General features: G+C 42.9%; 1 protein-coding gene across 1 annotated transcript in view; it reads left to right on the top strand.

Moving 5' to 3' along the window:
• cdkal1 (CDK5 regulatory subunit associated protein 1-like 1) overlaps positions 1-17,749 on the top strand; it is a 366,940-nt gene that overhangs the window by 67,588 nt on the left and 281,603 nt on the right. Inside the window, exon 5 of the mRNA XM_079503511.1 lies at positions 12,085-12,181. Within this exon, the coding sequence (XP_079359637.1) occupies positions 12,085-12,181 (97 nt within the window). The remainder of the gene's footprint in view (positions 1-12,084; positions 12,182-17,749) is intronic.

The raw sequence follows: 17,749 nt of genomic DNA, 5'->3' as shown, positions 1-17,749 counted from the left end.
CTCTTATATAGATCATGCATCTGCCAAGTACAGTGTAATGTTGATGGATTGTTTTGCTCACTGGTGAATCTTTAACTGCTGTAGTGTAGCTTCCATCGGAGGCCTTACGGTGTGCAGTGTTTACCTGTAAAACAAAGTGTACAATTCCTGGCCAATTCCCTCCAGTAGTCATTTGACTCGTGTTTCCAACAGCGAAGAAAAATTCCCTCAACCCGCTCTTATTCTTAGCATTGTTTTGGTCTCTGTTGTGTTCCTCAGAAAGAGGAATTGTTGAACTACTCCACACATGAACGAAAGCGTTTGTGTGCAGTATTCTGCTCATAAAGTTATAATGTATGCAATATCTGCCTTTTGCCAAGTGATTATCTTTGTGTGGAAAGTAGAATTCAATAATATTGAAAACAAGTACAGTACGTACTTTGATAAGCTGCAACCAGCTCTCGGTTTCCGCTTTACAATTTTGGACTGACGATACATTATCTATATCTATCTAAATATGCACCACGTCTCGCCTGTGTCTGTACGTCTGTTCAGTACAGTATGTGTGTGGCTGTAATGCATGTAACTAGAGTTAACTGTTCGCCCCACCGACTTCAAATTGAACACACACGTTCCACACCCCCACAGGGAGTGCAGTGCCCGGTGTCGAGTCTGTCAGACCCACGGTTGTCCAGTACCGCCACAAAAGGCCTCTGCCATAAGCTGGCATGTTATGACATCACAACACTCCATATTTGGGCATGCCTGACACAGAACACCATATATAGGAATAAAGGGACACATACAGAAATCTCCATATATGGGCATAAAAGGGACACAGACAGATGGGTGGAACGGGTAATCTGACACGGATACAACGGGTATTGCATAACCGGGTGGGGCATGGATCTCCAACTTCCATCGTTACCGACTCTGTGCTCTACAGCCGGGTCTAGTGTACTATAAAATTCAAGTTGTGCATGCGTCTGTGTCTCTGTGGCAGCGGGCAGAGGATCCATATATGGTCCATATGACTGGATCTTTGAGACACTTTGTCAATGCAATAACCCTGGGAATACCTGGCTAGTTTATAATCTGGATAAAGTACAACTTTAGATGCAGTGAATATTTATTGATAAATGTATTGATCTATCGTATGCATGTAATATTATGTATGTTCAGTATGTATCTATCTATCTTACTATACTGTATATATATATATATATATATATATATATATATATATATTATATATGTGCAGTCTTAAGCTAACTATATTCAGCAGTTGCAGTTCTCTGCCAACAGTGTACCACCAGTCTGTGCGATATGTCCCACAGCTTTGTCCCAAAGCATTCTCCCTTGTAAGACACAGGACTTTGCATAATAAATATAGACTGATCTTTATAGAGGATTTTCATCTTCACCCCCCTACTCTCTCTCTCTCTCTGTCTCTCTCTCTCTCTCTCTCTCTCTCTCTCTCTCTCTCTCTCTCTCTGGTGCTCATCACTAATGCAATTCCCAATATGTGTATGCTTGTGTGTTTTCGTGCAGGTGTTCCTTTTGGCCTGGCCTTTTTATTCACATTTTCTCCATTATAAACCATTCAAGCGTTGAATACAACTCATTTATAGTAATGCAATATTTATCACACATTCAACTGAGTTTTATAAGACAGATGTCATCCATTTCAGTGCGTTGGGCAGGTGTGAACAGCACATTTTAAAGGCCATAATCTCAGCGCTTTGCGTTTTCTTGGCCCCACCTTTACTAGGCCCCTGCCGCTGATCAGGCTGGATCCCATCTTGGATAAGCCCGAAGGCCACATGAACTCGCCATAAACTAGCCATGTTTTAGGTGTATTGATTGGCAAACAGATTGGCTGTATCCTGTAAAAACAGCTCTAACCTGAATGCTTTTATTAACCACATTGCTGGTAAATCTGGTAAATTGACAGCAGAATGTGTTTTTCTTTCAGAGTGTGCTGTAGCATTGTGTGATATAGGGTGTGGCTCTAGGGTAAGGAACATGCTCAATGCCCCTGCGTGTGTGCCATGTCCTTTGCTGACACTGTTGACGCTCATCTGAAATGCCCTGATTTACGCTGTTTCCCCGAGTCTCTTACTACTGCATCAAATCAGACCCACGGTGCAGTGAGTCTCTTACTACTGCATCAAATCAGACCCACGGTGCAGTGAGTCTCTTACTACTGCATCAAATCAGACCCACGGTGCAGTGAGTCTCTTACTACTGCATCAAATCAGACCCACGGTGCAGTGAGTCTCTTACTACTGCATCAAATCAGACCCACGGTGCAGTGAGTCTCTTACTACTGCATCAAATCAGACCCACGGTGCAGTGAGTCTCTTACTACTGCATCAAATCAGACCCACGGTGCAGTGGGTGTAACCTGTGGATTTGGATGATGATGATAGTTTAGTATTTGTTTACACTAAGTTGAGAATATTTGCTTATTTGCGTAGCCACGAGTTACTAAATTGGTGCTACAATAGTGTCAACAGTAGTGTCAGAACTAAGAATCCAGCAATCATCTATTTAAATTGAAGCTCACACGGAAGAATGCAATTACCTGCAGTTCCAATTAGTGGCCCAACACAGGGAGGCTGCCAGAACCTTCACTAAAATGATATTGTGATGTCACTCTTTCACTGTTTTTTTTCATTGGCACGTTTGAATGTCAAGGTTTCAGACTCCAGGAAGAAACCCTAAATACAAAGGGAAGACATCATTGCACATCACAACCACACCAAGGGGTCTAATGAAGTACCTCAAGTCACCTCATAAACACATACAAAACTGGAAAAAATACAAAAATCACGGCACTCCATCTTCAAATAAACACTTTATCTTTTCAATTGCTAGTTTAAAGTCTATTTTAAATTATCATGATTTATCATGAATTATCATCATTTTTAAATTAATGATAAAGTAGGGTATGCTTCTATGGCTTCTACTGGTTCTGCTGAGTGAAGACCCGCCCTCACTGCGGTTGCAGCAAATAATAATTTCTGGTTTCTTTTTCGCCACTGGAAGTTCCAAGATGGTGGATTTGAATTCGCTGAAAAGTTGGCTTCAAAACGGGTCTGTAGAAACAAATGGGTCACGTGCCGCTCCGGTTCCCTTCGTCCGTATTTTTTACAGTCTATGGTTTGGACTACGCCTTTGTTAATTTCAGTACAGAGGCACAGCTTAGTTGAACGCAAGAGTGAAACCTTCCCAGATCAGTGAGCACTTTTCATATATTGGTTACACAATACACATACAGTACCTACAGTCATGATTCCGACGACAAATCACCTGTGGCTCCCGACCTGCGTGGCCGGTTACAACTAACCCGTGGCCGGTTACTAATCACCCGTGGCCGGTTACTAATCACCCGTGGCTTTCGCGTGCGGTTACGTTTATGGTTTAAGGACTTCAGTGTTCTGTACCATACAATTGTATGTATAAGTACAGAACAAAGAATGTTTGCTTTTGCCATCTTTGTTGAAGAAAAGTCTGGGCAATTATGTTTTAGTCTTACTAGAATTACTAAACGTTTTGAAATCTTAAATTTTGATTTAGTCTGGCTTAATCTAGTCACCTCATGAGGTTACTGGAGGTCAACTGCTTAATGTGTGATTACCTTTGAGGGGATTAAACATGTTTACCTACACCCATTTGTTTCAGTAGTAAACTAGAAAAAGTGCCCCTCGGGGCACAGGTCTCCACCAGGGCAGGTCAGGTTGTGGCCTCCTGGTGGCGCTATAATAGGCCAATGTGAAAAGGGTGCCATTTCTTCATACGCCTTTGATGGCAATTGGATGATTTGAGGCATTTTGTTCCAAAAATGTGTTTTGCAAAAATCAACCTGTTGGTGGCGCTATAACAGGCCAATGTGAAAAGGGTGGGATGATTTGAGGCTTTTGTTCAAAACGGGGCAATCTTGCAAACTGTGAAAGCCAATTATAGCCAATTAGGATGGAATATGAAATATCGGACAGATCCGACTTGAGCACATGACCATAGAGATACTGTGAGATTTGTCAGATTTTTGGACAGAATCTGGAGGAGTTATATCAAAAAATGTGTTTTGCAAAAGTCGGCCTCCTGGTGGCGCTATAAAAGGCAGATGCGGAAAATGCAGGTCAAAGGTTTGTCCTTAGCCTCTAGGGAGTGTGCATGCAACGTTTCACGCAGATCGGTGCAGTTTTAGGTAAAAAATGAGAAAAGCTGCCTCATGATGGCGCTATAACAGGCCGTTCTGGAAAATGTGGGGCATAGGTTCATCGTTGGCATCCAGGGAGTGTGTGTGTAAAGTTTGGCATCGACCAGGTTAACGGTGCCGGAGATTAGCTGGTAACAGACGGACGGAAGGACGGACGGACACACACACACACACACACACACGGACACACGGACGGAGTGCAAAACATACTCTCTCCCCATGCCTTCGGCCTGGTGGAGACAATAAGGACAGACTCAGTATGGGCGTTTAGTGTTTATTGTGGCCCGTGCCAACCATTCCATTCACAGGTTCATTCTGAAGTGCAATGATACATCCAGTTATATAGTCGATGGCCTATCACATCCATCTAGCCCAGTAACACCATTGGTGTCGAACCCATTAGTGTCAATATCAGACCTGGTCTGATTTTGAATCTAAATGGGGGTTTGGGATTCTATGGCTTTTTAAAGTTTGATTTGGTTCCTCCCCTGTTTTCCATTTTAATTATTATTTGTATTGTTCAGGCCTTCTGGAAATGTGGTGTTTAACTTTACAATCCACTGCTTTTCTGTAAATCTGCGTTCTCCCTCCGTCCAAGTTTTATTGTGTTCTAAACCACAAACTTCCATGGCACTAATTCCATGTGTCATGAAATGCTATACAATTAGTAATGTTTCTTTGGCATTATTTATATTATACAGTATCTATGTTGGTTTAGTCTGCTATTGTGTTTCTAGTTTCACCCACATATTGTAGGTTGCACTTGTTACATGTAATTAGATAGTTAAGGTTAGGGTTTGGGCTATGGTGTAGCACTCATGAGTCATGACTGTAGGACTGAATATATGTTTATTGGTTTCAACAAGTTAAAACAGTTTGAACATACCATTTTCTTTTTCATTTTCTCCCTCACCCCATCCCTACCCCCACTGTTATCGTCATCATTGTTTTTTATTTAAGACAATATAAAACAAATAAGAGACGGTAGGTCTAACCTAACACAAATTAATATATAAATTGTATATACATGTAAATATATAAATTAATATATAGATATATAAATTGAATGTGACACTAAATGTCCATTGTAAATTGACTGGGGAGGGACACTGATATAGAGAGAATGACAACTTCTGACAGGGAAAGCATTAATCCAGATATTCTCAGACAGTTGACAGAGGATGTGATTACATCAAATTCTGCCTTAAATCTCCCTCACTGGAGGAATTGGAAAGAGGCCATTGAGAGAGGACTAACCAAATTGACAACAACATCATCAGCACCAGAGCCAGGGGCCATCTAATGTGAGAGTTTAGGGAGAATGGTCATTCATAGACAGACTCCTACTGAGGAGCAGATGGGGGTGAGTCAGTGATTCATATGTCATCAAAGCGGCACTAGACCTTAGCAGAGAAACAATTAATTCACAAAATATCTTCTCGAGTGGTTACTTGCCACAAGAAATAGTTTGAAGTGCATATGGAAATATAAATAGTTGGGTAAGGTTTACCACATGAAGACGATTCATATGATATCAGATGACAAGAAACCCACATAAATTGACATTGATATTGTCATTCTGTAATGTTATTACTATTGATTTGTTATGTGGCAACTCCAACCCATCTGCCACCTAAAACGTTGCCAGTAGTCGCCGGTACTTAGACTCGGCCTCAATTTTCTTTTTCTCTCTCTCTCTCTCGCTCTCTCTCTCTCTCTCTCTCTCTCTCTCTCTCTCTCTGGGTGACTCGTCACGATTCACAATGTCTGTGCACTAACTGAGACACCAGGCGCCCCAACGTGGATGAATGTTGATAGTACTCGATTGTCTTTCTCTCTGCTGTCCTCATGTCATTTTCTATCTTTTAGATCCGGACCGATATCGGTAGCCAATACATGTTTTTGCCGACATCGCTATCCGTAAATTTGTAACTCATTGTAACTACAAATATTGTTCCCGAACAAACAATGTGGGGTCACTGCAATCCGCAATCCAAAAGATTGTAGCCCTACTATAATGCAGTCAAGGTCCCCCAAAAAATATACTACAGTATGTTCTTCTCCATTCTCAACATCGTTTGGTCTCCAAAAACAGTAATTTATTGTAAGTAAACAAAAACAGTAAAAAGTAGTTTCATGTCTGCTTATTTTCACTTACATTAATTTTCTTTGATGTGAAAATACAACAAATAATAATAATACCCATCCGTTACTACATGTCAACACACACACACACACGCACACACACACACACACACACACACACACATTGAACAGCCTGCCGGAAAACACAAGTAGAAGAAGAAGAACAACAACACACCGCACACTGATTCTAACTTGGATGGAGAGCGCCGCGATTACATACACAGTTAAAATCATGCAAACACGAACATTGCGCGAACGACTGCGTCGACACCTGGCGTGGAACAAACGGGACGAACCGAGGCGCATATATGGATAAGAACAACAACACCAACACTACACGCACACGAGCACACGCGCTACAACACAAAACAGCTGCATACAACGCGTGTCACTGTGGACTTCTGTATCGCAACGCGGGGCAACGCAACTCTGGGATGAGCGGGCCGAAGGCCCGCAAAATTCTAGTATGTGTACAAAGCTTTAACCACTTTCAAGCTGGCATCCCTAATTTGGGCATGTCGTAATGGGTGGAAATCTTCAAACGTTTACATATCCTTTTCAAAACGAGATTACGAGATTCGTTTAAAGAGCATTAATCCACCTTAAAAAATAAATAAATAAATAAATACACTACAGCTGTGGAGGGCTACACTTCCTGGTTGGCCACGAGGCTCTTCATCTTTAGTTTTTCGCACATTTCACTGGCACTGGCCTCACGATCCAGCCTAGGGTAACGGGAGGGAATGTGTTAAGAGTCTCGCCCATAGAGTTATATGGCTGACACTGTGAGCCACCACTAGATGGGGCTGTTGGCAGTCAATGAGTTAAATGACACGGTACATGATACATAGCGGATTTCCACTTCCTGATTCTCAGTTTCTGAGTGAAACGGCTTTCAGAATAAGATACTTCACCTATCAAATTACTGGATGGTGCCCTGAGCCACCACCAGCTGGTACTTATTTTTTGCTCATAAGATGAATGCAACTTCAATCATAAAATAATTGCCTCAATATTGTGTGTATATATCAAGTTAGCATCTCATGCTTACTTTGTTGGTCAACATGTTTTTATTCTGTCAGTGCGGTAGCAGGTATACTGTACTGTTATACTCTCTCCTCCTCTTCCTCCTGTCTCTACACTTTTCCCCAGAGGGCCCCGCAGTTGTATTATTGTACATTGACGCCTTATGTTACCTTTGTCTGTCTTCAGGTAGATCCCCAGTTCTACAGACCTATCGTGTGCACTGAAAGCAGCTGTCTTTTTTCGCTCACTCACCCACTGAATCAGAGTATTTAATTTGCTTTCCTCCTGCTGTTCATTTACTCCCACTGCTAGCAAAGTAGGACACAAAACAAACATAATCCGTCTGTCTGACTTACAAATGTACTCAAATGTACAAGCAAGAACAAGAGACATAGAAAATGGTCCTTTTTGTTATTGTAGAAAGAGCCATTAAGGAACTGCTGGCTTTGGAACTGGCCTGACCTGAGCTGAGGCCGTTTAGTTGTTTAAAGAGCAAAATGATGACTTAGTAAAGGACCAAGAGAGGGTCTCATGTGTGTCTGTGTTTACTGCAAGACTGATAGCCCTGTCTAGAAACCATACAAGTGCAAGTGAAGTGGAAGATTTAATATATTTATGCACGCACGCACGAACGAATGCACGCACGCAGAGACTCACATCTTAATTGCTCAAGTTGATGGGTACTTAACCTCGGCCCTTTCTGCTTATGCTAATGACAAAAGGTCAGGGGTGTCTCTGATTGGTTCTGCTGGTCTGCACTCAGTTAGAAAACGTGTCGGGGTAAAGGAGGTGGAGGAGAGGACATACCACTCAGGAACAAGTGATGACGAGAGGCTATACCGTTGCGTAGGATATACCGTAATAAAGTGGAGGAGAGTAGCACAGAGTAGACTCGAATCTGAATAGATTGTAGAATTCACTTACTTTTGAGGCTCCGAAAAATATTTACTAACGAATATATACTGCTGAAAAATGGTATACAGAAAGGATATTTAAAACGTGCATGCTATTTTATATATTTAACGTGTGTGTGTGTGTGTGTGTGTGTGTGTGTGTGTGTGTGTGTGTGTGTGTGTGTGTGTGTGTGTGTGTGTGTGTGTGTGTGTGTGTGTGTGTGTGTGTGTGTGTGTGTGTGTGTGTGTGTGTGTGTGTGTGTGTGAGAGACTTTGGGAAAGTATCATAGTAGCTTGTTTACAACTGAAACGGAATTCCTGTGCATGTAATGATTAGTCAACACTAGTTTTATTTCTAAGTCTACTTACAGGACATTAACATCACATTTGAGTTCCTTTTGAATGCCTGTCAGATTTCTCTACATATCTGTCTCAGCTGTTGGTGCGCAAATGCGCCTTGCATGCCTTTGATCTACGCGCAGAAACGATGACGTATGCGCACTGGCGCATCGGTTGTGTGCCCCCCGATTATTAATAACATGTAAACACAACATGAACATAGTACTCTTATTATGCATATCGCATTCTCGCCGAGAAATATTTTCAAGTTTAAAAAACAAAACAAAAAAAAACCGAATGGTTCAAGCCCATTAATTAAGATTCGAGTGCCAACCCTAACGAGCGAAGGTTCGAACCCTGAATGTTCGGGACAGCCTTAGTGTGTGTGTGTGTGGGTGTGTGGTGTGTGTGTGTGTGTGTGTGTGCGTGTGCTTAGCTGCATACACAAATGTGGATGAGAATATATAAATGTTACCATTATGGCTTCTACAGATTTCGTAATAATGTTTAACTATATTGCAATCTACTGTAAACAAGTTTGGGTTTGGTACACGAGACTCACTAAACACCTCATTTAGCAGGATCTAATCTGTTTCCCCATACATGAAGCAGTGCTTATTTTCATCACATGTTTGTAATTTATCTGGTAGTCATACTACAAATGGACTTCAATATAATAGGAGTATTTAGTATTTAGAGGTCTCTAAATACTAAATACTCCTATTATATTGAAGTTAAATAAGTTGTAGTTCTGCTTATATAGGTCAGGCTGTGTGTTCTATACAATACCTGCATTCATGTTAACGTCATATGCCAGTCAGTCTGATCAATTCAACAGGACATTTGGTCGTGTCTAATTTGACTGATTCACCGTGCCCACTGAGCTGTTAAGAACCAGTATGTACAGCACAGTCCCGCTTACTGCATAGTGCATATACATTCAACAGAGGTCATACATGTATGCATAGACTTAGACCGGTTCGTGAGGCCGTTTGTCTCCAGTGTGTATGCAAGTGCTCGTGTGCATAATGTGCGTGCACGTGGACGTGTGTGGACTCGGGGCTATACACTGCAGTAACACCAACTTGACAGGGGGCCGCAGAGATGTAGGGCGAGGTGCCAAGCCAAGGAGACACACATATACACACACACACACACACACACACACACACACACACACACACACACACACACACACACACACACACACGCCTCGTCCCCTGATCTCAGGGGACATCTGCTCTGGTCCGGGTCACTGGCAGTGAGATCGCTCGCTCGGCCTCGAAACAATCGCCGTGGCCGACCACATCGCATAATCCTATCCCATCCCATCCAGGAGCCGTGTGCGACATGATTGGCCTATTCCCCCTGGGGCGCCTAGGCGGCGGCTCAGGCACTGTTGCCTGATTCGCGGTGTCAGCTGTGGCTGTGTGTGGGCGTGCATGCTGTGTGTGTGGGTGTGTGAGTCTCTACAGGGGTGGGTGGGGAGTATTTGGCACATTTTGGCAGGAGACACTATGAATTATGCAGATCCTGCTATAATGTGTCCTGTGTGCATACAGTGTGTGTAGGTTCTTGATAAGAAGTGCCAGGGAACTGGAAACTTTGTAGGCACACTCTGTCTGTCTGACTCTCTCATATCTATTATTTCAGATTAATTTAAAAACACTTCACCCTGACAGCTAATTCCCTCTCTCTCTCTCTCTCTCTCTCTCTCTCTCTCTCTCTCTCTCTCTCTCTCTCTCTCTCTCTCTCTCTCCGCGCCCGTCTCTCCCTCTGTCTCTTTTCTCCCTTGGTTCTGTACTTTCATACACCAATTGAGTCAACCAGATGTTTGTGCAACTATTTCACCTCAAATCATGAATATGTAGAGATGGACCCTTAACGTTACTTACAATAATAATAATTACATTAAAACAAGGGGTGTTAGTGAATATCATATTGATACAGAAAATGTCAGTAATAAGTATCAATGTAATATTCATTGAAACACCTTTTAAAATGACATTTTTCTAATTATCCTGTTTGTAAATTGAAGACAAGGAATTCACAGAGCTTCACAACAGGAAAACTGCCCCAACTGCTGCAAACATGTACTTACAGTTGAATTATCCCTTCTTTATAGGCCAAAGACATTTGCATGGGAAATGCCATGGGAGATATTATTTTGACATGCAGATAAACTGGTTTCACACAATGATTTGTAAGCTCATAGTTCAACATACTGTACATGGCAGGAGTTCTGTTTGCTTAGTGTCCCCTCACCATGTGCTTAGTGTCCCCCCACCATGCCTTAGTGTCCCCCCACCAACTTTAAGTACTATAGTCAGTCACTTGATCACTAGTAGAACTCAATGCTAGGACTCATCCACGTTTTGCCAAAACCAGGAATGTACTGTGTGGTACTATTATCCACCCTCTTTCCAGTCCAGCTCTACGCTATCCCACTCATGACAGATTCAATGTAAAACTATAGAATGATACCCCCTCTCTTCAAAAACTGTTGACCTCATTTGTAACAGTAAACCTTATTGGATCGAAGACACACTTTTATCCTGTCCGCAAAGTATTGTCTTGAGCTGAAACTAAGGACTAAGAAATCCATCTTTGAAACACTGCTGTCAAATATACATTTGAATGAACTATATTTTTCACCTCTCCACCCCTCACATCTCCATCCACGCCTCCTGCTCACTCTTCTGGTCTCCGGTGATTTGCGTGATAATGCAAACAGGCTTCACATTCAGAGAAGCGACGTTTCAGCCCTCAGCCGCACGTTAATCTCTTCTCTCCAACTCATCACTCCTCTCTCTCTCTCACGCTCCCCTTACACCTTCTACCACTCTGCCTTTTGTTTTGTTTTGCTGAATAATACAAACAGCTCCTGAATTAGAACCCAGCTGACAGTTTGTGTGTAGCTTCAGTGCTCATCCCTCCCTTTCCTTCACTTCCCTCCCTCCCTTGTTGCAGCTGTCAGCAGGCTTCATTATTAAACATTCATACAGGAGTCTGGGCAGCTTTTCCAAAAGCTCTTGTCAGACAGCCCGAGCGTCTCAAATCAGGCTGCCTCTAACCAGAGCGAGCGCACACACACACACACACACACACACACACACACACACACACACACACACACACAAACACGCCCTCTCCTCTTGTGTCATCTTAAGGTTGGAGTTTGTTTTGGGTCATTTGTGCTAAATGATGGATGAAGTATACCTTTGCACTTACAGTACAGAGGTGCATGGCTCCCTCACTGTTATTTTGATTTTGAGACAAAACAAATCAATCTTGCATATTGGACAAAAACATCCGGTTTGTTTTGCCCTGAAACACTCAGTAAACTATTTCATTTTGTTTCAAGATGGCCCCAGAGCTACAGTAATTATTTGTGTGCAAACGTGCACATAGTGTAAAATGCTGTGTGTGGGTCTGTGGGATCTAATGTGTGTGCGTGTGTGTGTCTGTGTTTTATAGGAAAGCCCAGGACCAGCAGAAGAAGGTAGTGCTTGCAGGTTGTGTACCCCAAGCCCAGCCACGCATGGACTATCTCAAAGGCCTCAGCATAATAGGGGTGAGTGTGTGTCTGAACATGTGCTAGCGTGCGTGCGTGCGTGCGTGCGTGCGTGCGTGCGTGCGTGCGTGCGTGCGTGCGTGCGTGCGTGCGTGCGTGCGTGTGTGTTGTATGTCTGCATTTAATCTCCGAGCCCAGCAGGCTCACTGGAGTGTCCAAATGGCAGTTGCCCACACACACACACACACACACACACACACACACACACACACACACACACACACACTACTGGACCTGGCTGCCGTCCCGCTGTGACTGTTCTCTTCAGGCCTACCCACTGCTCACTGGATCAATAAACCTCCCTGAGAGACAAGACCATGACTGCTGATAGGAGCATGCAGAGAGGAGAGGAAGGGGAGGCCACAATATAGGGAGGAGGAGAGCAGGAGACAAGAGAGTAGAGGAGGTGGGAGAGCAGGGGAGTGGAGGAAAGAAGGAGACAAGAGAGGAGAGGAGGTGGGAGAGCAGGGGAGAGGAGGAAAGAAGGAGAGAGTAGAGGAGGTGGGAGAGCAGGGGAGTGGACGAAAGAAGGAGAGAGTAGAGTAGGTGGGAGAGCAGGGGAGTGGAGGAAAGAAGGAGACAAGAGAGGAGAGGAGGTGGGAGAGCAGGGGAGTGGAGGAAAGAAGGAGACAAGAGGAGAGGAGGTGGGAGAGCAGGGGAGAGGAGGAAAGAAGGAGACAGTAGAGGAGGTGGGAGAGCAGGGGAGTGGAGGAAGGAAGGAAGGAGACGAGAGGAGAGGAGGTGGGAGAGCAGGGGAGTGGAGGAAAGAAGGAGACAAGAGAGTAGAGGAGGTGGGAGAGCAGGGGAGAGGAGGAAGGAAGGAGACAAGAGAGTAGAGGAGGTGGGAGAGCAGGGGAGAGGAGGAAGGAAGGAGACAAGAGAGTAGAGGAGGTGGGAGAGCAGGGGAGTGGAGAAAAGAAGGAGACAAGAGAGGAGAGGAGGTGGGAGAGCAGGGGAGAGGAGGAAGGAATATGACAGATTGGAGGAGGACAGGGCCAGGGGGGAAGATTTGTATATAAGAAAATGGGAGGAGATGAGCAAGGTGGTATAGAATATATTGCTGCTGTTGGGGAGAAACCTTGTATCTCCATTTCTCCAATTTAAGTTTTTCGAGAGTTAATGAATGCCATTTCCTGAAAAGTAACACTTTTTTTTGGACATACAAGGTGGTCACCCGACAGTGACAATACTGTAGAATGAGTAATGCTGAAATGATGGAGGGACGGAGAAAAACGGGAATGGAGACCGGCTCATAGCGAGGCACAAAGAGAAACAAGTCCTGTATATGAAAGGATAAGATGGCAGGAAGAGTGAGTACGCAGATCCCTGCTAAGTTGTATGTCTGGGATAAGGTTCCTCAACTCTAGCCCACTGTACAAAGTGTCATTGTTGGGCGGAAACCTAATAAGTCCTAAAGCATTACTTTTCATTGGTTACAAATTACAATACAAACGCACCTCGCCCAATAAAAGTAGCAAAAATATCATATCTATACTGTACAAGCTCACAATACATCACATTTAGACACGCGTGTGTGAGCTTGTAGATTGCCTATTTTTGCTACTTGTGTGTGACACATATACATTTGACAAAGTATAAAAGTCGGCAATCATTTATGAAAGAAAAAAACTAGGAAGATGGAGGGAAAGGACTTGTGTCTGACAGCGATGATAGATCAACAGTGCAGACTCCTGTAGTGAGGTGGGTCCAATCGTTAGAGGAGGTGGACAAGTGAATGCAGAGCTGACTTTTGTTGGCTGGCAACCTGGAGACACATGGGTCCTCTCTGTTCTCTGTTCTCTTAAAAGGATGGCAGCGTGCACTCTGCCCCCTGTCTGCGATGGTTAGAGAACACACAGGGTCACAGACAACAAAGAGGCCTAGCTGGAATTATACGAGGTGCTGCAAGCAAGGCACACACTCCCCAGAACTGACCTCATGGGACTCGCCAATGTGAGCAGGAGTCAGGACAACAATGGAGAAAATCGATGGTGCTATAAAAAAGGTGTTTTAGGCAGCCGCTACTGGCAGTGACGCATACTCCCCCAAAACAATGCTTCACAAATTATCTTTGATGCCCTGAAATTCTGTGCCCTAAATGTATACTGTACATGTGCTACTTGTTTCTTTAGCACTTTAATTACTCGATCACTTAACCTGTCGTTTGACTAGAGTTCATGGCACTCTCCAACCATGCACTTTGGATGAGAGCATTACTACATTTTAAATTGTCTGTAATGTCTGCCTGTTATCCTGTGCCATGCACAGACTAAATGGGTGAACTCAAACTGATTTTCCTATTTCAATTTAAGTCTAGCTGAAATGATATTTTGTGAGTATCTACGTAACATCCATATCAGATTTTGGAGCGAAACAGAGAAAACAATGGGATGAATTTGATTTAAACGTTGAATTTGGCAGTGTTCATAAAATAATCAAGATTCTGTTAGATACTGCATTATCCTTTTTTGCCACAGATGTTTTCAGAAAAGAACGTGCAGTGTATTTAGCTGTAAAATTTGATTGGTTTTATGCGGCCGCAATGTCGGGCTCTCTGGTGTCGGTAACATAATGAATCTTATATGTGTGGAAGATCGATTGATGACTGGAGGCCATTATAATATTGTTGAAAAAAATCATATCACGATGGGATTTTGATATTTAAAAAACGTAGAAAGAAGTTATAATATATAATGGATACTATTCTAAACAGGTGAACATTATGTCCGAGTATGTGATCTAATGGTTTCCATTTTCAGATCTACTTTCAGGATTATTAGAGAAGGCTTGCAAATGCAAGTAAGTGTGCTTCACAAAATTAGGCCTAATGATTTCCATGTGGTATTCTAAGTACGTGTGATATTTCACCATCATCTGACAGCCCAGAGCTCAGCAAAAGAAACGTAACTGTATCCGAGTTTTATTTGCCTCTCACATGAAATGGAACCAGTTGGGAATAATCAGAGACTGAATCATGTTCAGTTTGATGTGGATCTCGGATTTTACATTTTCGGTTATTCTCCATATCACAGAACATGTGTGATAGTAACACAAAATCCGACTAACATTCTAGAAGTGTTCCAATAAAGCAATATGCCACAACGGCTGAGAGACGTAGTGAGACACAACGCGTAGCAGAGTGTCAACGACCCTCTCAGTCATTATAAAATACCCGGTAACCTGAGTCCTTGAGTGGCTTATTGCGTTTCTAAAACGGTTACAAACATATAGCAATATTATCCTCATAAAACTATTCCTAATTCACAAAAGTAGCTACACTTTGCGACGCTTTGCGCTCACCAGAGCGAGTCACACTTCCTTGTTTTTACCAAGGACTTAAAAGAGGACAGGAAGCGAAGACCGTACGGTGGACTCCATGTTGCTCCCTGGAAGGAAAGAAACATTCGCAATGGGCTATATGCAGCCAACACTTCCGCGTTCAGCTTCCTTGGTCTCAACTGCGCATGTTTCTTTCCTTCCAGGGAGCAACATGTAGTCCACCGTACGGTTTTCGCTTCCTGTCCTCTATTAATAGTCCTTGGTTTTTACTCGGTCAGTCTCTGTGACGGGGGAATATGAGGCGCTTGATGTCTTTACGAGGCCGCCCGGAGCCACACATTCACAGTCATATGAGGTGCTTAGACGCCCGTGCGGCCAGGGTTTCTAAGGCAATCAAGTGCTCCCCTTCCACAGTTCAGCTACAGAGCTGCGGGATCAATGTAACGCAGCTGGGAATGATATAAAGTCATTGAAGTTGTGGATTATCGTGGGATTTACTACGTGGTCTAATCAGAAACCAGCCAATAAGAATCAAGTATTGGGACTAACCGTTTTAGAATGTATATTTAATTACCTACTGCTAAGTTGTCCTCCATCAATGCATACAGTAGTGAACTTAAATTTACGCTCCAAAATAGTCAAGCTGCCACAATTGAATTCCATAGATGTTAATTTAAGTCCATTATGTGCTTTTGTTTTCCTGTACAGTAATTGAACAGTTGGCCTACCGTTTTTGTAGTTCAATATCCCATGTTGATTGGCATTTACTGCCACTGTGTTTTAAAAAGCATGGGGTCCTCAAATGTTGCATTACATATATTTTACCATAAATAATGTCATTACATTTGAATAAATGTGGCATGCCAGCCTGTAACATAATTACTTAGAAATCAAGTGGCATGTATGTGTAATATAATTACATTCAGTTATACAGGCTTGTATGTGTAACATCCTTCAGGCAGACCGATGTGGAAACAGCTGGTGAGTTTACCACTGCAGGCCCTCTCCATTGTCAAGACTAGATTGAATTATGCATTGATATACACACAGATGGATAGATGGATGTGTGCACTCAGGCACGCACGCGCACACGCATGGGGCACTCGCAAACTCAGAAAGCCATATATACATGCACGTCGTTCACAAGGACACACAGCCCCCATGTATCCTTGGAAGTTAAAATCAGCCGTGGAACGTCATTGACAGTTGGTGGGATATGCAAATAACACATGCAAATAACCTGAGACTAATTTGCATGATGTGATTGCTGTAACGGATGGAGTGAAGGGAGTGGGAGACAAAAATAAAAACTGCCATCACCTGTTTCATTCACTCATGTTTAATAACTAGTGTGTGTATTGGTCCATGTATGGGACTGAGCGTGCATGTACTGTATGTGTCTACTTGTGTCAGCTTTTTCCGCTTGTGTATAATGTTTGCTTGAATCAATGGGAAGGAGAGCTTCAAATGCAAAGCAAACAAAAAGTCACGCAAGCCCACAGTGATTCATCTCTTTCTGTACTGAACATGTCTCCTCTTGTATGTAAACCACATCACACACACACACATACACAGTATGCTGTTGGCTAGGTAAACGTAGCATTACAATGGGAACACGATGACAACAAAGCGAACACACAAATCTCACCATCCAGAATAATCAGTTTGTTCCTATGTTTGGTTGGATATATACAGTATATGACCGCCTAATTCTTTGGGTCATACGATAAAGTAGGCCATGATGGGTCCATCAAGTATTTGTTTGAATAGACTGGATTAAAGATAGAAAGAGTGTCCCGACTGAGTCTTTTAAAGTGATGCATGCAGTAAATGTCAGTATTCAGAAGGTTTAAACATAAGGAGAATTGCTTGGGATTTTTTCGTTCCAAGCATACCATTGCATATTATCATTAACCAACAAAGTTTTTGTCTTTAACCCATTTTGGGCGGGAACCCCTTTTGGTGTTTTAAACATTATGTTATAATTTAGCTATTGAAAAATAGCAGATCTACAAGCTCATAGCGCGCCACCGAGTGGCGCGCTACGAGCTTGTAGGTCTGCTATTTTTAAAAAAATCGTGAAAATATTTATTTCAGAAAACTGGTGGATTTAGAAGATAACCCTAAATGGGTTAATAATTCTCTCCAATTCCTACCATGCTCTTGCTTATACTGTATGTACAGTAGGACCCCATGGTGCTCTGGCTCTTTGACGGTTGCATTGTGATGGGGCTTTATTCACTGTGTAGTTCCAATCCGACTCACTGAGAGTTGATGCTCCACCAAGGT

Source organism: Electrona antarctica (assembly GCF_951216825.1).
Source record: "Electrona antarctica genome assembly, chromosome: 6".
Lineage (NCBI taxonomy): Eukaryota > Metazoa > Chordata > Actinopteri > Myctophiformes > Myctophidae > Electrona > Electrona antarctica.
This window is presented reverse-complemented; position numbering and strand designations above follow the sequence as displayed.